Genomic DNA, 23403 nt, shown 5'->3' with positions numbered 1-23403 from the left:
GTTCCATAGATCCACTTAGGAATCGGACTGAACCAGCGATCTGGTTCCCGAGTTGATTCATTCAACTAACGGGTGGATCTCCGTTTCAATGTTTTGAAACCGGTCCTTAGCAAGCAGTTCCCGATTCTAGGTCGGGAACCGCCCGTCCAGACCATTCACACTCTTGATAGTGACAACAAAAGACAAGTCAAACCCGTGACTTTCTAGATCCAGCCACGTGTCCGTGAATCTTTTCGCCGGGGAGTCCGATTGGAGGGGCCGGATGTGGCGGACACGTATGGAGAGATGTGGCGGACATGAATGGAGAGATGTGGCCCGATCTTGACTAGTTAACTCTTAACAAAAGTCACTTCAATTCATGTCAAGAGTTCCACGTCATGACAATTTCTAGGGGGACCAGTTGCCCTCACCTTTCTCGGATGGCCCACTATACAATTTTCAGATAAATTATTTGAAGTGATTGTAACTCTGCATGTCGAAAGTCGTGTATCACGAAAGTTTTGAGTGTTTTGGGTTTAAAAAAAAAGGAAGCGCAAAAGTCAAGCCGCCTATTGAAACTAGTCAAGCTTCATCTAGAGATTAGCATCAGTTCAGCAACAAAACAAAGAGACAGATAATGTGTACCAAATTAACATGGACAATTATCAAATTTAAATTTATGTACCGTTTGTTTCGCAAAAAATATGACATATTTGAATAATATTTTACAAGAAGTCATTTTCAGTATTTGGTTAAGTCCTAAAAATAAACTAGAAAATATTTTTTGTCGTTTAATATGAAAAATCTTATTTGATTTCCCTATAGAAGATTCCAAAATATTCAGATTTTTACTTATTTTTCTTTTTCTTCTTCCTCGACCGAACGCTAGCCACGGTGGTAGTTGGCGACTAGCCACGGGGCGAAACTCGAGCTTGCACTTGACCAGCTTCAAGCTTGCCAAATCAGCAATCTCAAGTCTTCTTGGCCTTGGGCTAGCTCATCCGGTGCTTGTTATCAGGCGCAATCGTCACCATGGTCGGCAACTAGCTGAGAAGAAGGAAAAGGAAAAAAAAAAGAAAACAAATAATATAAAAAAATAGATTTTTTAAAAGAATTATTTTTATAAGAACAAACGTTTTATTAACTAACAAGCCGACCTCAAGCATTGAGGACTGATGCACAATCTTTGTGGACCCGAGCCTAAGTGCTATTGAATAGAGCTTGAGCATCATAGACTCAAGCACTACCTTGATAGACCCCAATTCAAGTGTCGAGGATTGTGTGACGCCCTAGAACGTCACATGTTGTAGATGTCATTTCCGTTTATACTCATAGTTATAATTACGCATGCAAAAGACAATAAAGTTTTCGCAACATCCCTTACTAGAAAAACACATAATTTTATTAAGAAAGGGGTGGAGTGTCGGAGTTTTCCCATGTAGACAAGCTTCCATCGTACCTGCCACCCTTGACATTGTCTGCAGAAGCAATCGATTCAAGCTCGGCCATATCTTCCGGTGTAAGCTTCACTGACAGAGCTCCAGTGTTCTGGTTGAAATTCTCGATCTTGGTCGTGCCAGGAATCGGGCAAACATAATCACCCTGGTGGTGTACCCAGGCGAGGGCTAACTGCGATGTGGTGCATCCCTTTCTTTGCGCAATTCCATTCACTCTGTCAAATAACTTCGTGTTGTGAGCCAAGTTCTCTGGCCGGAACCTTGGTAGATACTGCATAACATAGAGCAATGTCTCAGCAGAGAGCATATGAGCAATTATCATTTTCCTTAGTCACACATAAAATAAAAATCAGAAATGTAGATGATGTGTAGAAGAACATTATCAGACGCAAAGCTCTTTTAGCTACAAAAAAAAAAATAGCTACTTCACTTGCCCAGCACCATCGCTAGTCAAACGCTAATGGCGGGGAGTAATACACAATTGGCTTTATGTCAGATGGGAACTTGAGCCAAAACTCTCATAAGAAGGGTGCTAGGAGTCCTTACTCAAGAAATGGTTGTGTCAAGATATAGTTTATCTTGTGAAGAAAGATGAGAATGAAAAAGGACGGAGGGCCAAAGCCCGATACTGGCATCTAATTATGTTGACAAGCAGGAACAGACCTGTCTGAAGTCATCCTTAGAGATATTCTCCACCAACTTGGAGCCAACAGAAAAGAATCCTCGTCCTAAAGGACTGTAGGCAACAATTCCAATGCCAAGCTCCCTAGTCAACATTTTAAAGGAAAAGCAGAGTCAGAAGGAAGCTGTTGTTGCTGCATAAACAATTAACAGAGTGATATCCTACCTGCACGTTGGAACGATCTCTGCCTCCACATCTCTTGACCAAAGCGACCACTCCAATTGCACCGCTGTGATGGGATGAACAGCATGTGCTCTTCTGATTGTTGATGCAGAGGCCTCGGATAAACCGATGTACTTTATCTTACCCTCTTCCACGAGCTTCTTTAGCTCTCCGATCTATGCATATTCACGTGACAAAACAACAAAATCAAGATCTTACATGTTAAGATCCAGAAAATTATGCATGGCATTAGCTTTTTATGTGTCTAGATCCCTCAATTATCATGCATCACAATGCAACAAAAAAGTCACAAGGTATTGAGTTAACGGAGGTAGATTTCCTGAATCTCTCACAGAAGAGAGCAAATAAAAGAAGTATTCCAAGTACTTGTCATATTTCACAATATGTCAAGAATCAAATGTCTCCACATAAAGTCCAGGAACAACTTTATCTGTGATTCCTGTATATAAATTCAGGATGAACCCCTTGGAGCCCTCTGTCACATTATATGAAAGAACAGGAATGATATTTTGTTTAGAGAGCTAACTCCTACGATCCCGGCCCTGAAGAACCATCTCCTTAGGGTTGTCTGGGATAAGGCTCTAACTTTTAGAAATGTCGATAGTACCGCGAGGAACAGGATACTCCAGCGTGCCTGGGGCATTAATCCGATTGTTTTCTCTTCAGGTGATTCTTGATCAAATCTACGAAGCTGATTTCCATGTAGCTGCTATTTCAGCGGCGAGTTCGATCCTTGAGAATGGTTGTTCCATCATCCATCTCCTTCTAACTGGATACCCTTCTAGGGTGGACATTCTTGTGCTGAGCTACCGCCGAGGTCCTTGGGGTTGGCTATTTCACTGAAGATTCCTCCTCCCCTGGTTCGTGTCGGTCATGGCTTCTCTCAACTGGGACGCTTGAACTGTGCCTTTCCCTTTTTGGTTTGGTGCTTGGGGTGATCCGGCTGCATCTGTTTGATCCCTCGGTTGCCTTTTGTTTTTGCTTTGGTTGCTGGTGGTGGCCGTTGTTTGGCTCTTCTTTGCTGTGTGGTGGCTGTTACCATTTGTCGCGACCAAATTTTCATGTGTGAATCACCTAGGTTTGGCTAATAGATTGTTAAGCCTAGACCTAACTCAGGCTCTCCGAAGCCATACCAATTCGCAACTTGGGTTTAAGTTCTTAACATGCAAACGATATTTCAGTTAGGAGTCGTCATTAATCTATTTTTGGTGGATCGATTAGAAACTCAAATAAAGTAACGGGAGATTTACTTCACTCCTACGAATTAGAGATTTATGAGTTCGGAGACTTAGTTATGCTAGATTCTCTAATGCCCTTTCGGTACCACTTCTTTTTATTTTCAAAAATGTTTTTACATGCAATTTGGATTGATTTTAAATTTATTTCCCTAACATGTGAGGTGATCATACGAGTGCGCAAATCACCAATTTAACACCCAGATAAATAATGAATAAATTGCAGTACTTACCTCATAACAACGAAAGCATCTGCAATGTTAGATTAGAATTCACATCGACAGCGTTAGATATGATTTCTAATCAACACACAATTTCTTTATTTTCACTTATTTAATGAAAATCATGCAATATACAATGCAATATAACTAAATAACCTAATTCTAATGACATGCAATTTCTAATTAAATGAACTAGCAACCATCACTAAATGGTATGCATCTCATGAATCTAATTTATATGGTATGCACATGATATTTTTTTCTTTTTTCCTTAAAGAGAATGCAATTTATCCTAGAGAATAAAACCAATTTATTCTAAGACTTTTTTTTTTGTATTTTTCATGAAATTCGAAATTAGATTAAATGTGAAAATTATCTAACTAAATTAAGATTCTATTCAATTTGTATTAGGAATTAGGTTAAGCCAAATCCTAATTTAAACTAGAATATTATCCTAACCCAAGTAATCCTAAAATGCAATCTATCTAAGAAAATACCTAAACTTATAATAAATTAAGAAAAATATTAGCAATTTTACCCTAATATGCAATGACATATAAAAGATGCCCTAATTCTCTATGACTTATGCATGATGATTTTTTGTTGCGTTTTTATTTTATTAATTTCGAAATTAATAATTGCCAAACAATTAAACATGCAATCCAAGTTTAAAAAAAAAAAAAAAAAAAACTAGCAACCTAAATTAATTGATTTGATTTTTGATTTTTTGATTTTTTTGATTTTTTTGATTTTTTATTTTTTAAAATTCGAAATAAAATTCATATTCTAAATATGTAAACCTAAAATAGGGAATAAACCTAATTCTAACCTACATTTTTTGATTTTTTTTTTATGAAAGCAAATTTAATTAAATGACACGACAGCAAATTGGAGCAAGATGATATCCAAATTGACGAATTATATCTCGCGCATGAAATCGAGTTGGTCAATTTCACATAAATCGCGAATCGAATCTCGGGTGGAAGATCGGATTAGCGATTTTTTTTAAGTGATTGCAAGTCAGATTTTAGGCGTGAAAATCGGACTGACAATCACAAATTTCACAGGCTATTTCATGTCGAACATCTCATCCTTACACTAAGGAATAATTATACTGAAAAAGAACAAATAAAGTTAAATAACAAAAATAATAAAATAAGATAGATAAATAAAAGGAAAAATTACCTCAATTGATTTTTCTTTTTTGTTTTCTTTTCTTTTCTTTTTTCAAGCGAAGCAGCAACGTGGTGGGTTGCTCCGGTGAGGGAAGTCGCGGGAGTCACTCAGAGAGGGCTGCAGGGCGTCGGACCTGGGCGTCCGGTCTTGGGTCGCGGGCAGAGGAGCGGCGTCGGGCTGTGGCTGCAGCAGGCGCCGGATCTGGATCGTTGCTGCTGGCGTCGGGTCGGATGCAAGAGCGACGGCGGAGGTTGCAGCGACTGGTGCTGCAGCAGGAGCGGGTGAAGGAGTGACTGAGCAGAGGCGGTGTCGAGTCGTCGCGCCTACAGCCAGGGCGACGAACGGTGGTGCTGGTGGGGTGACCTGCGCAGGTACAGCAGCAGCAGCAGCGGAGCGTCGGGTCGTCGCGGATCAGCACAGCGGGGCGGCGGTGCGAGCTCGCAAGCGAGAGGAACCCTGGTGGTGACACGGCACGAGCAGCAGAGGAGGCGCGGACCGGTGCGGGAACTCGCGCGGCGGTGGAGTGGCGAGCAGCTCAGATCTGCCGGCGTAGGGACGCTCGAGCGGGCAGATCGGGACAGCGGTACTGTGAGCAGCGAGCGGTGATGGTCGGCGGCTCGGCTGAGGCGGCGAGCGGAGCGCGGCGGCTGCAGGTCGCGGGCCGGTGCGGGCGAAAGGGATCGGCGACAGCGGCTGAGGCGCTTGCGAGGATGGTGAACAGTCTTCCCTGTTTTTGCTTTTTTCTTTTTCTTTTTTATTCTACTCCAACGTCTCTCTCTCACATCACTCTTCCCTGTCCCGTCTCTGTCTCTTCCTTTTTTTTCTGCACACTTTTGCTGCCTTTTTTCACAAACAAACGAACGAATTCTTTCTTTTTTTTCTTGAATTCTCAACTCCAATCAACCGAAGGAAAAAGCCCCCTCACGTTTGCTCTCCAAATTTTTTCGAATTTCGCCCTCCACTGGCTGTGTATCTCATGTGCGGCGTCCCCAAAACCCTACACGAGTAACTTTTTTTATTGACCAAAAATTAGAGTTTTAATTTCCTTTTTAAATCAACATCCACAAAGATTTCTTTTTCGCACGTAATATCGCTTTTTATTTTCTACACCTCTACTTGATTTCCTTTGCAAAAATGAATATTTTCTATTGATTTTTCAAAAATTGCAATAGAATTTTTTTAAATATGGGCTTGTGCCAATTTGTTCTATTCGTGGGCTTAATCCGATTTGTCAGTTTAAAGTTCAGAACCATTAATTTGAATCCATCCACCATCAATCCAATAAAATGCAAAAAATTTAAATTAAAAATAAATGCACCTAAATCTATATGCAATTAATATTTTTTTCAGGGATAAAATTGACCCCTAATTTTCTATACAATAAATAAATGATTGGATCGCTAAAATTTAAGTGTCAACACCGTTTGTTGCATGCTGTTTTTCATCTCGGCAGCCTTCTACTCGCCTTGACGTCATGTCATTCTGAGTGCAAGTTTTGGTGCCAAGATTTCATCTTGTATAGTTGGCAAAGCTCAATACAATTACTTACTAAAAAAAAATCAGGATGAACCCAGAGCACTTTCATCTCAAAGGAAGATTTCGAATTATTTTCATGCTTGTTGACCCTTAACTTGTAAAAGATGCCCACAAAACGAAAACTCAAGCCATTAAACTACTAAATTCCACAACCCCTTGAACAACACCGTGTCGCATCTTGAACTCTACTATTAGCTGAACTTAAGTGTCATTTAACAAAATTCAACAAACTTGTAACAACATGATGATGCATCATCAACACCAATCTAATTTGGCAACTAATCATATGGCTCGAAGAAAGTCTCAAGCGAGGTGAAAGTTTGATAAGGGATCCATATAGTGACTTCGATGGGGACGCGAGTGTCGATACGGTGCTGGTAGTAGAGGTCGAAGCAATCGATGTCGAGTCGCTTCAAGCTGGCCTTGTGGGCCGCCCTCACGTACGCCGGATCGCCTTGGACCTCTTTCTTCTCATTCACGAAGCTGATTCCGAACTTGGTCACCAATTCCACCTTTTGCCTCACCCCTCCTGTCAGTGCTTGCTCAAAATCAACCTCGAAATCAGAAAACCAAGGTGCAGGATCAAAGCACTCTGCTCGAAGATGCACTTGCTTACGTCAATTGAAGCCTAGTCACAATCCTTCCCATATAGGGAGGACGTACCAAAACAATCATAAACTTATTGTAATTTTTCCAATTCAGACTTAGACAATTTTTTTTAGCCAATTCAACCCTAAACATTTTGCAATTATACAATTCAATTCATTATGCAATTTTGGCCGACCAGCACCGCTCGTCCAACTAATATTGATGTGGATAATCTTTTAATAATATTTTATTTTACTCAAGCTAGCAAGGTCAGCCTCGCCAACCAATGGCAAGGCTTACCCCCACACACCACTAGCAAGGGCGAGCCTCACCCAACAATGGTGAGGCCACCCTCGCCATGGTTAGGCAAGGTCTCGCCTGCCTTTGGCCTAGGCTTGCCTCGCCGGCCATGGGCAAGTTGCAATCTCACCCATGGCCGACGAGGCTCGACCCTCATCAGTCCAACGACAGTGAGCCTTGCCCAACCTTTGGCAAGCCTCGCCAAAGACCACGTAAGGTCGCGGCCTTTGACCTTGCCCATGGCCAATGAGACTCAACTCTCGCCAAATTCAATAAGGGCGAGCCTCGCAAGCCCACCTAGCGGCCTTTGTCCTCACCCATGGCCGTTGAGGGTCAACCCTCACCAGCCCAGTTGGCGGCCTAGGCGAGGTCGCCTAGCCATGAGCAAGGTTGCCTAACCATGGTCAAGCTTCCTCAAGACCAGCAAGGTCCCCACCAACCTTGCCTCTTGCCAATCACTAGTGATGACTGGCTCGAGGAAGGAGAAGGAAGTGAAGAAAAAAAGAAAGAGAAAATTTTGTAACTCATAATAAGTTGTTATTCTCACAATAACTCAAAAACTATTATGCTAACAAAATCCTTTACTAAAATACAAATACTAAGCACAAGGTTACAATTAAAAACCTCCCACTGATATAGCCTCCCATTTAGTTAGGCCAAATAAACCCTCCCATTAATTTCTCCATATGGATCTTTGTCATCACCAAGAGAAAGCCTTATTTCAAAGCTATCAATATATTATGGGATTGTTTTAACATAACTTACTCGTGCATCCTAACAATCAAAAAATGAAATATCGTTCTTAAACTTTTAATGAATGTTTGATCTAATTCATAGATTATATCATTGCATCCTATCTCATAAGACGGCCTTTGATGGGCTAGATAAAACATTGATATTAAAAGTTTGATCATATCCGATGTTTAGAGTAACGTGAAATTCGGCAAAAGATCATTTCAAGTGCCAAAAGTTGGCATACCCCACAGTAGGCGAACCTCTTCCGTTCAAGCCCTTCAGAGACAGCATTTTAGCAAAAAACCACTCTTCCCTTTAGTTCAGAGCCTAGAAACACTCATATAGAACCAGGATTGTAACATTTCTAACTATCCGAACTACATTTCTCAGAGGATCCTACCAGACTGGAGAAGAAGAGAAGTTTAGAAAGCCATAGAGAGTTTTACACAAAATACTCACTTTATTTCAAGGGACTTTGCTCAACACATTACATCATTCTTGTCTTTTATAGGCAATAAGAGGTCACACACAAACAAGGACCATACTCATGGATCTTGAAACAAATAGAGACGTAGGGGATTATTCGCACGGTATGAACAATGACAATGAATAGTGATTTCCCTAGCCTACTGCTACAGTGACTTGTACGGTCAGTAGTCTTGTCCATCGCGAGCATTATAGTCATAGTCTGAGTCATCCGAACTATGCATTGCCATAAGCTGTTCTTCATATTTTTTTCTCAAGTCCTACAAGTGAATCTGGTGAGAGAATTTGATTTAACGAGGATGCTTTCGCTTGATTCTAAGAGGAGCCTGTAGTGTTGGCAGGAATGCTTGGCTGAGATCAATTGGATGACTGAGTATAGTAGGATGTGTCAATGCTTTGAGATAAGAACAAAGTTTCTTGGTCATAGGGGTCTTGGGAAAGAGGACCTCCCCATTTGACATAGGAGTCTTGAGAAGACTATGCGATGTTATCTGTGTCTACCATTTCATGCTCCTATGATGATGTAACTTGTCTGAATTTTTCGAGTGCTTCCTTGACTTCTAGTGTGAGACTATAATAATCTCATACAGTGGGTACATTATAGTTCCATGCATCTTTAGGAATGGTTTTATTTTCCTAGTACAAAATCCTTTGGAGTTCTCGATACTGGTGCTCGCAGCAACCAACATGTTCCAAAATAAGATTTGTGAATCCGAGCTTCTACACTGTGAGGTTAAGGTTTATAGGATGTGGTACCTATAATTTGGGGGGCATTGCTACTGCTACCATTATTTGTGACAAAAGCCCATGGTTGTCGAAAAAACAAAATAGTATGGACCTCAGGGTTTAGTTGTGTGGTTCTCAACTCTTTCTGCAAGAGGTATTTCCAGTTAGTAGAGGGATAAAACCAATTAAGGAAATCTATGAGATTTCTGTCACTCTCTTTTTCAATGTTTCATCTGCCGAGTCTAAATATCCAAGTGAGGTTGGTAATGAATCTTCTGGTTGGAATTTCGATAGCTATTCAATACTTATTGATTAAGTACCATAATAACCATCGAAGTTGGTCAGGGAAATCATCTTCCTTCCAGATTAAAGGATGTATGAACGGATAGTCTGAATTTAATCCAAAATGATAAAGAATCGAACCTCCATTAAATCTAAACAGATCTGTGTGGAATTGCCACATGAGATTATCCAGATTTTCAATAAGGCAGTCATTCTGGATTTGTTCCACAATCTCCTAGTAATATCGCCTCATGATAAAGAATATGAAAAGCATGCCTCATGATGTATATGTTGATTTCCGCTGGTGCTTTTGGTCTTGACAAGAAGTCAGCAAGCACATTTTTCTTTCCGGCAATATGTTTTGTTTCAAAAGAGTATTTTGAAAATCATTCAACCCATTGAAGCAGTTGAGAATTCGAAACCTGCTTCTGTTTGAACTTGATCATCTAAGGATATCCAATTTTACCAAGAAGTGATGGCCAATGAGATGGAATTCGAACTTTTTTATTCCATTTTTCATCACCGAGATTTCTTTGAAAGTGGAATAATAATGCATTTCAGCTTGAGAAAACTTTCCACTTTTGTAGGCACACAGATGTCTCTTACTATCAATTTCTTCAAACAGGATGGCTACCCAGTATTCATTACTGGCGTCAGTCTAGAGAATTCTCTTCCTTGTTGATGGGATTTGAAACAGAGGAAGAGTCTGCATAATCTCATTAAGTTCAGCGACTACTTTAGTCTGAGATTTTCTCCAAGGTGGGGGATTCTTTTTCAGCATCGATTTCAATGAAATCAGCAGTTCTGCAATGTTTGGAACGAAGTCTCTGAGATAATTAATTATTCCAAGAAATTACTAAACTTGCTTTGTTGTGAAATTTTCCTCAGGAAATTTCAACAATTCATGAGCAATATGCGGCACTGGATAATACGTACCTTTGTTAAGGTGCATACCAAAAAATTCAATTTCTATCTAGACAATGTTCATCTTTCTTTGAGAAAGTGTGATCCCATGCTTTTTCACAATTTCTACAAACTGTTTAAGAAGTTGGTAATGTGATTGCTCATTAAGACTGTAGAGCAGGATATCGTCGATGTATATTGCTGCACTTGACAGAATTAGTTGGAAAATTCGACACATGGCCTTTTGGAATAGGGATAGTGCCACCAAAATGAAGAACTCTCCATTGGAAATATTGGTTCATGATACAGAACCCTATATTGGGTCTGTATTCAGGATGGATGCCCAATTGCCAAAATTTGGCTTTGAGATCGAATTTAGAGTAAATGTGGGCTTTGGATAATCCAGTAAAGAGGGAATTTCTGGAGAGTAAAGGGAATTTATCATCTTAGAAAAAAAGGTTAAGAGGCTGATGGTTAATTACCATTCTCATATTTCCTCTATTTTATTCGGCACGCTTGTTGACATAAAAAGCTTCACAAGCCCATTCAGAATTGGAGATTTCAATAAGGCATTGCTGCAATAGTTCCGAACATTCCCTTTGAGCTAAAACCAGGTGTTATGACTTCATTCCCATGTAACTCACCTTGGTTGGATTGATATCCTCATTTTTTTTTAAAGGAAGGCGAACAAAGAACTCTAGATTTTCCCATAGAGGGTGAGAACATTTTTGAGTGAATTCAAAATGAAATTCCAAACATGATTTTAACAACTTTTACATGATGGGGTCTAGCAGGCTCATTTGGATGTAAAAAAGTCTTTGGATATTGACGAATTCAGAGAATTAGTCCTTATACTTAAGACATTTTCTAGAAATGATACGAAGTTGAGAAATTTGAGTCATGATATCCCAGCCAATGATCAAATCCTTATTAGGAAGACTGGAACCAGAGATTTTTATGGTTATGGAACACTATGGAAAAAATTAGATGATTACTAAGGTAGTTTTTATATTCGTAGAAAAAGTATCTCCTGAGATAGAATTGAAATATCAAACACAAGAAGTCCAATATTCTTCAAGAAGAACTTTGGTGTCTAAGATTGAAGAACTTGCTCCAATATCTATGAGAGCAATGACAGTGATAGGCTTGGCAAACTTTGAAGTGAAGATTTTCACAAGGAAATGGGGACAATGAATTTAGCTTGAAAATATGTTAGTGCTTTATTCTGAAGAAGTGAGAGATATGTGAAAAATATATTCAGGATTTGAATCAGAATCAATTTCACTAGAAGTTTCGTAATAAGGGATGACACAAAGAGTTTATTCAGATGGTTCTTCATCCTCAGAGAATAAAGATTTGATATTATCATTTTCAAGAGAATTACTTGTTTCATTCTTTATATGATGTATCAGATGATTTTGACATTTTCTCGCTTGGGGATAATTTTTGGCAAAATGTCTTTTCTAATTGCAGATGAAGCATTGATTTGACTTCTTGTGGCCTGATCAATCTTTCCTTTTGCGTAGGTATCGCCATTTCTTCTTTCTTCGAAAGTGCTTAGAGCCATGCCTGGATTTCTTTATCCAGAGCTTCTTGAAGTGCTTCTTTTTTCTGGAAAATTTTCCGCAAGAACCATCACAATCTCGCTTGGAACATTTAATCTTTAGCTTTTAGCGAGAACATGCTATATCAAGTTCTCCGTTATCGTCGACATAAGTCTGGATCATTTGGCATTTGATACACAATTCTTCAAGGCACAAATGAATTTCTTGTTAGATTTCTCCTAACGGAATATCCTGAATCCTTCTTTGTTTGCTGAGAAAAGTTCTCTCCACCTATTGAGACAATTCTTTGAGGATGGAAGTCAAGAAGACGTGTTTCAGGTTTGGATTAGCTCCAATACCATAGAAGAGCTTAAACATTTCTCGATAATATTTATCAAGATGTTTTTTTCTAGAAAAAGCAACATCTTCTTTCGAAAAATTCCCTTCTTTTAAGCTCTTGGAGGTCATAAGGTTTTCCCACAAAGAAATGATAGAGAAGGGTAATGGCATGACCAAAATCAAGTGAGAGTAAAAATTGAAGCCGGTCTTGTTCTAACACAGATTGCCACCAATGTTTGAGGCTACCTATAAACCTTGTGACAAAATCAAAAATGACATCATACTTATCCTGGTTGGTAAGGGCTTGGGCATTTAACCAAGTATGAAATTCTTCAAGTCTTTCTGGCCATTTGTAATAGGGAACGTCATCAATGGTAAAAAAAAAACTATTTTGATGCAAAATACACGTGCTGGGAGGGATTGTTTGGCTGAACAACCTCTAGTTCATAATGGTTTGATTCCATATCTTGGTCTGGATGATTGATCATGAATATTGATCAAAATTACTAGTACAATAGGGAAGGAATCAATGGTAGGGATTGAGAAGGATGAGGAGGACGACAGGGATACCGAATTTGATTCAGTATCAAAGATGTTTGGAAAAACTAGTTCTGTTAGAAATAGAATCTGATCTATTAGAATGACAGGATCAAGCTATTGAGTAACACGATCAGGCTGTTGAGTAACAAGATCAGACTGTGACTGTGATTCCTGATTACCCAAATCTCTTCGGAAAGATTCTAATGGATTCGACAGCATCAATTGATCTGGCTTTTCCCTTATGACAAGCGAGGATTCTTTAGGCATCTTCTCTTTTCCCTTTTCTTTTCTTATTCAGTCCAGTTCTTTGAGAAGATTTCGCATTTCAGCCACATTTGTCTTATCTTGCCTGATAAGAACATCTGTGATAGCAACAAAGATAGACGTATTCTGGGCTAGTGGAAGAGGGGGATGCTCTGTCTGTAAAGTAGTTGGAAATGGATTGAATCTTCCTTTTTCAAGGAGTTGGATTTGCCTTTTGAGATTTTCTATTTCCACCTTAGGACTTTCGAGATGATGACACCTTAAATGTTATCCAGATTCCAAGGCATGAAGCCTCTTTTGGAAATTTGAAAGCATCTTCTTGATGGTTTCATCATATTTCAAAAATCTTGTTACACATTTACAATCTTCGAATTAATTGCTTTGAATGCATTGTTATATGCTAAAAGATTTTCGATTGCCAATTTAGGACAGCTTCAACAACAGGAGTCATTTTATGTCTTCCATGTTCATCCACATCAGTGGGGGCGGGTATCTTAGGGGCAAGTTGATATCTACCTTATGGATCGATGAATTCTTTTGGAGCAGGAAACGAGAGTTTGGAACTTTCTCAAACAAAAGGGGGAAAATATGTCTCATGGAACATGGCTATGGAAGAACTTGGTGGTGTTTTTGCTGGAGCCTCAAGTGGGTAGGAATGTTCCTTTGCTCACTTTAAGATTGGCTTATAAAATGGGAAAATAGCTAGTTTTTTTTTTTTTTTTTTTTGGAGATGGAGGAGGTGATGGTGATGGACTTGGTGATATTGGTGGAGTAATGAACTCTGGTGATGGAGTTAGTGTATAGGAAACCATAAACTAGAATTTATCACACTCACCAAGAGTATCAACGGAGAGATATCCATTCAAGTACCTTTGGTACATAGGATCTTTTGGCTTCTTATGCTTCCGTCGAGGTCTTGCATATGGGTCTATCTCGTCGGGAGAGTTTGTGCAATAAGAACATTGACAAAAAGGATCCTAGAAACAGTGACCATACTGGTCTTTGTAGTAATGGACATGATGTTAATCACTTTTGAAGTATTGAACAAGCTTTTTTGGATCTGGCTCAGAAATTGACTTAGGAACACATGGTTCGATCATAAAGAGGATTTGGAAGATAGAAAGACTTTCTTCCTTTTCTTTGCCAAATTTGATGGAAACGGTTCCATCTTTCTTTCTGACAAATTCAGAGTTTGAAGACTAGAAATGCTTGTTATTCTTATGTAACTTTTCATAGTTAGTGATCCAAGTCTCTAGAAGAAGCTTGGCCAACTTTTCCTTTGGGATATGTCTAGGAACATGAATGCAGGATGCATGATCATTTTGCATGGAGATAAATAAAGCATCTTCATTTTCATTGTGGAAATTCAAGTCAAGAGCATAGTTCTGCACTTGATAAACCATCTGGTAGTGTAGTGTTGCAACAACAGAATCAGTTGTCTGAGGTGCTCCAATGAGCTGAATTTAGACTTTCAAAAAAGAGAGTAACTGTGGATTTGAAAAAGCAATATTGAAATTTGGATACAAAGTCACAAAGATTGTTCCAGCATTTAAAGTGGTTTGGACAGTACCAATACAAGTATACTAGTACTCTAGAAATCTAGTATCCAATAACGCTATTCTTGCCACAACTGGCAAGCCCTTGCAACCATGAAAAGTAAGAGCAAGACGAACAACTCCATAATGGACATGAGACTATCATTTTTTAATCTATTGCCTAGAAAACTCTGGAGGAATCTGGAGAGTAACAAAGTACTCATTTTCAATGGTGAGAATAGGATGTTGGTCGAACTTGGAGGACTGAACGTATTCCTTTACTTCCTTTGGAGTTTAGTGAATAAGTTAGCGAATGGAGCAGATGGGAGAAAAGGATGAGGTGGGTTTAGCAAAAGCAGAATATGAGTTCATCAGGGAAAGTTAAGTTTCAGAGATTTTGGTTTCATCGCTAAGAGAGATTTCATAGAGATAGTATATCTTAGAAGCATTTAAAACACGAAAATCTGAAGGGGTTGAAAAAAACGGAGATACAGTAAGAGAAATAGGTTCTTCTAGTATTTCTAGATCTATCATGATGTGAAGAGACCTTCTTAGCACTAAATTCACCTATTAAGCACATGGAACGGATATTATTACAAACGAAACCATGGCTCTGACGTACACAATTTCTGGCGAAGTAAGTGCAAAACGGCGTCATTTTGCACGTTGACGTAGCTAGACAATGCAAAAATGACGTCGTTTTGGTGCTAATATAGTAAAAAAATAATGTAAATTAAATTAAATTAAATGTAAAACTAAATTTATTTAAAACATTTAAAAATACAAATACAAGTATTAAAAAAATCATAAAAATTTATATATATATATATATATATATATATATAGAGAGAGAGAGAGAGAGAGAGAGAGAGAGAGAGAGAGAGAGGCAGTTAAGGGCTGAGCCCTCGCCGGGAAGGGTCAACGACGGAGGGGAGAGGGTCTACCGGGGTCGCGAGCCTAACCGAGAGGCCGACCACCCCGATCGATCGGCGCGGCGAGGGCTCACAAGCCCTCACCCATATCTAGTAAGGGTTGCGGCCCTCGCCCGGATCTGGCGAGGGTCGACAGCCCTTGGCTCAACTAGGCAAGGGCCGCGACCCTTGCCCCAAAACAAGGCGAGGCTCGCGGGCCCTCGCCGCCGGTTGGCCGAGGTCGCCGGCCCCTGGCTTAGGGCCCAACAACCCTGGCTAACCCTCCCCCCTCTATCTCCGACCCTTCCTAGCGGCAAGGGCTCAGCCCTCCACCGCCTCTCTCCTTTTTAAAATTTTTGTATTTTTATTTTTAAATGTTTTAATTAAATTTAGTTTTAAATTTCATTTAATTAATTTTTGTATTAAATTTTTCCATGTCAGCACCAAAACGACACCGTTTTACACTTGTTTTGCTGGAAAATTGCCATGTCAACATTTTGACCGGATTAGCACTTAAGGGTGCATTTGATAATATTTCTGTTTAAAAATTATTTCTGGAAACAGTAGAAAAAGTATTTCGTTGGGGAACGATTTTTGAACAAAAAATGCATTTGGTAAATCTGTTCTATAAATATAAAAAGAATATAAACACGCTTGGTAAATTTGTATAATTTTTTTATTTCTTTTAATTTTTAATATTTTTATTTTATTTTTTCTATTTTCTTTCTTATTTTTCTTATTTATTTTTCCTTTTTTTCTTTTTGCTTTTTCTTTTTCCTTCTTTTGGCCGGTCGCCGCCTCGGCCATGGCCGGCGACCGGCCGACGAGGGCCGGCGGCCTCGCCCAGCCACGGCGAGGCTTGCCGGCCCCCGACGAGGCCGAGCCTCGCCGTAGGCTGGGCAAGGCGAGGTCGAAGGCGAGGCCGACCCTCACCAGTGCTAGCGACGCTCGGCCTTGCCGGGGGCCGGCGACGCTCTGGCGAGGTCGCCAGCCTTCGACAGCGTACGGCCAAAGAAAAAAGAGAGAAGAAAATGGAAGAGAGAAAAAAAAGCGTTTCTAAATTTGTTCCAGAAGTAAGAAACAACTTTTTTTTTTTTTTTGTTTCTTGTTTCCGTTCCCGGATGTGTTTTAAGGGAACAAAAAAATAATTTTGAAACAAAAACGTAAATAAACGCGTTTTTATTTATTTTTTTCCTAGGAACAAAAAAAAAAAATTTGTGTTCCTGGGAACATAAACACTTTTTACCATGCAGGGCCTAAGTGATCCATTTTGTTCCAATTTTGGCACTTAAGTGTTATTTTCGTAACTTTTGACACTTAAGTGTCTTTCTATGCAAACTTTTGGCACTCTTAGGGTCCCGATGTTAGTGAAATTTAGATATAGTCTAGATAACAAATCCGATCTAGAAAGTGATATAGATCTAGATAGGATATGTGAAATTTGGAAAATTGAAAAAATAAGGGATACAAGTTTTTCCCCCACTCCTACGCTTGTTGATGGCTTATCCTCATTTTTTACTAGTGCCACCATCATCTCTCTCTTGTTCCAATTTTTCTCGCTAAAATGACCACCACAAACTTAGAGCATGAGTATCACGAAGATACCTAGGGAAGCCCTCGCCACAACGACCTGAGCAAACTCTAAGGGCCACCGTTCCTCCTATCAGTGACAAGCTGCTTACCACCTTTGGCTGCCTCGGAAAAGTGGCGTCGGAGCCCGTCAGCCCTGCCTCTCTCTTATGTCACTTAACTCCATTTTAGTAGGGAACTTTGTGATCCCAATCAAAGCTGGACATCTTCTCTGTGAAGAAGATGATCCGAAAGAGGCGGCAGCCAAGGTGATAGAGCTCTTCAACCACGTCACTCGGAGCGAGTAACACCGATGGTGCTACCACTCATAAACCGGATCCGCACGCTGTCTCGGGGGAAGCTGTTGAAGCGACTGAACAAGTCGGGGCACGGTGACAGGGAATCAACGCAGTATTCGCACTCGTCGAAGGGGATGGATTCATCACAGGAAAAGGCATTCAAAGTAAAGATGGCTAGACCAGCGGAGAACTCAAACCCAAGGGCCTCTCAATGTGGCGAAGTCAAAGGTAGAGCGAGCGTAATCCATCAAGTTGATCAAGGGCAGCGAAAGGGGCGTTGCGAAGGAGAGAGCGTCCTTGAAGTCACATGGAACGGGGGTGTTTAATATCGATGAAGATTGCGAAAGGATGAATAGTATTCACGACTTCCATGCTTTATTTTTAATTTTAATTATACAAATCAAACACTCATTTAAAAAAAAAAAGATTTATTTTGAATCATGCTATATGCAGACGTCAAGAAATATTAAATTGGATTTTTATCCATTCATTATCCCATACAGCAAAGATGTTCGAACGACCAAACACAGCATCGTTGGATTTATCTAGCCTAGGATCTAAATTAAACATGTATAAAAAGTTTGACAACATACTAAATAAATTAAAAGTTCAGTAAGAACATAACACATTAGACCAAAGTTCAATGACTATTTGCATTATTTTCCTAAACCAAAACAAAACGACATTGCTCCACTCTAACTCCAAATAAAAAACAATAGAATTGTCGTTTTTAATTTTAGGAAACTTGCGCAATATCTCCGACTGTTTTATAATAATGCAGAGGCATGAGCAAAGGTATCGAGCTACATAAATGCTCATGAACCGTAGGTGGTGAAACTTGAACAAAAAACCTTCGATTTCCTCGACACTCATATCAACCGCGCCAGCATTTTATCCCAAACTTTGTTTTCGCGAGAAAATCCGGTAACATTTTACTGTTCCTTTACTTTGCTACCAAACCAAACACAAAGCGAAGCATTGTATCTATGGAGGTTAGGACACCTAGAGTGCCATAACTTGGCACGGATGGACACTTAAGTGCCATAACTTTAAAATGGTACACTTGAGTGCCAATATCGGAGTAAAATTAGACACTTAAGTGCCACTCCGGCGAAAATCCGGTCAAATGGCTGACGTGGCCATTTTCCGGAGAGTTCAATTCAAAACGGCGTCGTTTTGCACGGCGACGTGGCGAAGAAAATGCAAAACGACGCCGTTTTGTGTCTACGTGTAAATAATAATATAAAAATTAATTAAATTAGATTTAAAATTAATTTTATTTAAAATATTCAAAAAATTAAAAATTAAGAAAAATTTTAAAATTTTAAAAAATTAAGAAAAATTTAAAAATTTTAAAAAATTAAGAAAAAAAAGGGGAGGGGGGAGGTCGAAGGGGCGGCCGAGGGTCGAGCCCGCGCCGCCGCCCGCCTCCCCGCCGTTGCTTGGGAAGGGCCGGCGACGGAGGGGGAGGGTCGGGTCGGGGTCGCCGGCCCCCGGCCGACCGACGGGAGGGTCTGCGAGCCCTCGCCGCCGGTCGGCCGACCCTCCCCACTCCGTCGTCGATCCTTCCCGGCGACGGCGGGGAGGCGGCGAGGCTCGCCCTCAGCTGCCCCTTCGACCTCCCCACCTTTTTTTTTTTTTTTTAATTTTTAATTTTTCTTAATTTTTAAATATTTCTTTAAAATTTTTAAAATTTTTGAATATTTTAAATAAAATTAATTTTAAATTTAATTTAATTAATTTTTATATTATTATTTATACATAAACACGAAACGGCGTCGTTTTTGCATTTTCTCCGCCACGTCAGCGTGCAAAACGACGCCGTTTTGGACCAAACTCGCCGGAAAGTCGCCACGTCAGCCGTTTGGCCGGATTTTCGCCGGAGTGGCACTTAAGTGTCCCATTTAACTTTAAAACTGGCACTCAAGTGTACCATTTTAAAGTTATGGCACTTAAGTGTCCCTCCGTGCCAAGTTATGGCACTTGCGTTATGGCACTTGCGCTGTACTTCTGCCTGTATCTATGTGTAGCATCCAGTCTTTAAGAGTATGTTGCACACGGTGTTAGTATTGAACTCATGGTTGGAGGAGAATAAAGCATCACTTAGTATGTACGACTGAGTTTGAATTCTTCAAAATCCCAATTTCTCATATTGTAAAAGTCACCCCAATAAAGTCGGCACGGCAGGCTCAGTTCGTATTCAACTCGCTCTCGTGTTTATTGAGTGATCTTTCCCCAGTAAGCTTAGTACATATCCATAATCTTCTCATAGTGAATGTCACGTGTTGTACAAAACGAAAACAGTCACTCTTATTACACATACTTATAACAGCCACACAACATAGCCTCAATTACTTCAGCGGCAAATGCACAAACTCTGCATATTAAAGACGCAGCAACAGAAGTAGACATGTTTCTAGGCAGGTTTCCAAGAAGAAAGGGGTGGAGTGTCGGAGTTTTCCCATGTAGAGAGGTTTCCATCATACCTGCCACCCTTGACATTGTCCGCAGAAGCAATCGATTCGAGCTCCGCCATCTCTTCCAGTGTAAGCTTCACTGACAGAGCTCCAATGTTCTGGTTGAAATTCTCAATCTTGGTCGTGCCGGGAATTGGGCAAACATCATCACCCTGGTGGTGTACCCAGGCGAGGGCTAACTGCGATGGGGTGCATCCCTTTCTTTGTGCAATTTCATTCACTCGGTCGAATAACTTCGTGTTGTGAGCCAAGTTCTCTGGCTGGAACCTTGGTAGGTACTGCATAACATAGAGCAATGTCTCAGCAGAAAGCATATGAGCAACCATCATTTTCCTTTTAAGGCCAAATTCTACAGCAACAGGTGCAAAAGTGATCGCAATGCATGCCAACAGATTGCCTTGTTACTTGACATAATAAGCATTTAGAAGTGCACAGTTATAGATTATCTTGAAATGATTAAAAAATCTAGCCCCAAATCATAAGCATTAGAAACGTCAAGCAAAGTGATCTAGCAACTACCACACAAGGCTGATGGGTTTGATGTAGGATGTGAAAACAGAAACAAACTCGACAATCTAAGTTTTGTACGTGTGATGGTAACATTAGTCACACATAAGAAAAAAAAATCACAAAAGGTAGATGACGTGTAGAAGAATGTTATCAGACGCAAAGCTCTTTTAGCTACAAAGAAAAATAGCTACTTCACTTGCCCAGCACCATCGCTAGTCAAACACTAATTGCGGGGAGTAATACACAATTGGCTTTATGTCAGATGGGAACTTGATCCCAAAACTCTCATAAGAAGGGTGTTAGGGAGTCCTCACTCAAGAAATGGTTGTGTCAAGATATAATTTATCTTGTGAAGAAAGATGAGAAAAAAAAAAAGGACGGAGGCCAAGGCCTGATACTGGTGTCGGTTATTTTGAGCAAATATCGCTAATCTTGTGAAGAGATGTGAGAGAAAAAGGGTGGGTGGAAAGTGGGGAAAGGATAGTGATTAGCAAATGGTGGGAAAGCTGGGAAACGGAGCCACTTACAAATAAACCTATATTTATTCATTCCCAAAAGCACGAGAATCCGGGAAACTGCCCCTTTCAGGCTCATTAAAGCCATTACTTGTGATTTTTAAATTTATCTAGAATCACGAGAGGTGGGATGATTGGCGAGTGCTGGTTCGAATAAGAATATGAAACGTTTGTGTCATAAAGTTTTATTCATACCATCCAGATACTTTTTCTTTATAGCATAAGAACAGGTTTCCAACACTTCAATGGGAATGACAGTCGCTGTGAGCATCTAATTATGTTAACCAGCAGAACAGACCTGTCTGAAGTCATCCTTGGAGAGATTCTCCACCAACTTGGAGCCAACAGAAAAGAATCCTCGTCCAAGAGGACTGTAGGCAACAATTCCAATGCCAAGCTCCCTAGTCAACATTTTAAAGGAAGAGCAGAGTCAGAAGAAAGATGTTGTTACTGCATAAACAAATTAACAGTGATATCCTACCTGCACGTGGGAATGATCTCTGCCTCCACATCTCTTGACCACAGCGACCACTCCAATTGCACCGCTGTGATGGGATGAACAGCATGTGCTCTTCTGATTGTTGACGCAGACGCCTCGGATAAACCAATGTACTTGATCTTACCCTCTTCAACGAGCTTCTTTAGCTCTCCAATCTGTGCATATTCACATGAAAAAACAACAATCGTCAAGATCTTACATGTTAAGTCCAGAAATTATTGAACATCATTAGTTTTTCTTGTGTCCTGATGCCTGAATAGTTTGTGTTCCCTGACTTCTCAAACATTACAATTTGACTAGGTAGCTCCCAGCAAAAAATAGTCAATCTTTGTGCATCTCAATGCAACAAGAAAGTCACAAGGTATTGCGTTAACGGAGGTGGATCTCTCTAATCTATTACAGAAGAAGGCAAATTAAAGAAGTATTCCAAGTACTTGTCATAATTCACAATGACATGTCAAGAACCAAATGTCTCCGCAGAAAGTCCAGGAACAACTTCAAATGTGATTCTCAGATATAAATCAGGATGAACCCTGGAGCACTTTCATCTCAAATAAAGAATTCAAATAATTTTCATGCTTGTTGACCCATAAAACAAAAACTCAGTCAGTATAAACTACTAAATTCCACAATCCCTTGAACAACACCGTGCCGCATCTTGAACTCTGCTATCATCTGAACTCAAGTCTCATTTAACGATATCTTGATGATGATGCATCATCAACACCAATCTAATTTAGCAACTGATCACTCGGAGAATGTCTTAAGAGAGGTAAAGGTTTGATGAGGGATCCATACAGTGACTTCGATGGGGACGCGAGTGTCGATGCGGTGTTGGTAGTAGAGGTCGATGCAATCGATGTCGAGCCGCTTCAAGCTGGCCTCGCAAGCAGCCCTCACGTACGCCGGATCGCCCCGGATTTCCCTCTTCCCGTCCGCGAAGTTCATTCCGAACTTGGTCGCCAATTCCACCTTCTGCCTCACCCCTCCCTTCAGTGCCTGCTCAAAATCAACCCCGAAATCAGAAAACCAAGGCGCAGGATCGGAGCACACTGCTCGATGAAGCTAAATCCCGTATATAATTCATGCGGAGGCAAAAGAGAGACTGAGAGAACCGACCTTTCCGAGGAGGATTTCGTTGGTGTGGGGGCCGTAGACGTCGGAGGTGTCGAGGAAGGTGACGCCGGAGCCGACGGCGTGGTGGATGAGGGCGATCATGTCGGGGTCGGACTTGGGAGGGCCGTAGAAGGCGGACATACCCATGCAGCCCAGCCCCTGCGCCGTCACCTCCAGGCCCTGCGACCCCAGCTTGATCCTCCTCACCGTCGTCGTCGATGCCGCCATTGCCGTCGTCTAGCTCGAGCTCGCTCGTTCCCTGCACTGCACCGAGACGATAGCGAAGGCGTCGGGCGAGCCGAGATTTATAAGAGGGGAGCGGCAGTAGTTACGAAGAGTAGGAGTAGGAGGGGAGCGGTAGTAGCTACCAAGACGCACGTGCTTGCGTCAATTCAGCCACCAGTGACGACCCTTCCCACGTACGGAGGACGCACGTGCTCACGTCAATTGAACTAATGAGATGTGTCACTGATCTCTCTTTCAATTCATGAAAAGCGAGAAGGCACTCTTCCCACGTGAGAACAAGAGGTGCGGTTTCGAATCTCTACCTAGGAACAATTTAGTATCAAATGTACGCCTGAAATGAGTTAAGAAAAAAAATTCGAAAGTAAAAATTAGAATAAAAATAAAATAAAACCGATCAAACAGCCAATTGAAAAAGAACTATAAAAAAAAAAAGATAATGTTGATGTCATATGATTAACAAAAATAGGTCTAATACCTAAAAAAACTCTTCAACTTTAGCTTTTTTCCTAATTTTACCTTTTATCTCATAAAAAAAATCACTAATTTTATA

General features: G+C 40.5%; 1 protein-coding gene across 3 annotated transcripts; it reads right to left on the bottom strand.

Annotated features, from left to right (window-relative positions):
• Positions 1–1359: 1359 nt before the first annotated feature.
• Positions 1360–22919, bottom strand: LOC104456311 (probable aldo-keto reductase 2). 3 transcript variants are annotated; one of them, XM_039301086.1, is made up of 5 exons: positions 22611–22919; positions 22290–22490; positions 2284–2456; positions 2100–2202; positions 1360–1707 (listed from the first exon to the last, which is right to left on the bottom strand). In XM_039301086.1, exons 1-5 carry the CDS (start codon positions 22833–22835, stop codon positions 1384–1386), a joined length of 1026 nt encoding a protein of 341 aa, XP_039157020.1. In that variant the 5' UTR covers positions 22836–22919; the 3' UTR covers positions 1360–1383. The 3 variants fall into 3 exon arrangements, with proteins under 3 accessions (XP_039157020.1, XP_039157021.1, XP_010069386.2); XM_039301087.1 differs by lacking the exon at positions 2284–2456 and adding an exon at positions 21474–21646 and having other exon boundaries at positions 22611–22917; XM_010071084.3 differs by lacking the exons at positions 1360–1707; positions 2100–2202; positions 2284–2456 and adding exons at positions 19688–20245; positions 21291–21393; positions 21474–21646 and having other exon boundaries at positions 22611–22907.
• Between the last annotated feature and the right edge of the window lie 484 nt (positions 22920–23403).

Source organism: Eucalyptus grandis, chromosome 8, assembly GCF_016545825.1.
Source record: "Eucalyptus grandis isolate ANBG69807.140 chromosome 8, ASM1654582v1, whole genome shotgun sequence".
NCBI lineage: Eukaryota > Viridiplantae > Streptophyta > Magnoliopsida > Myrtales > Myrtaceae > Eucalyptus > Eucalyptus grandis.
The sequence above is the reverse complement of the archived record's forward strand: the minus strand, read 5'-3'. Positions and strand labels throughout refer to the sequence as shown.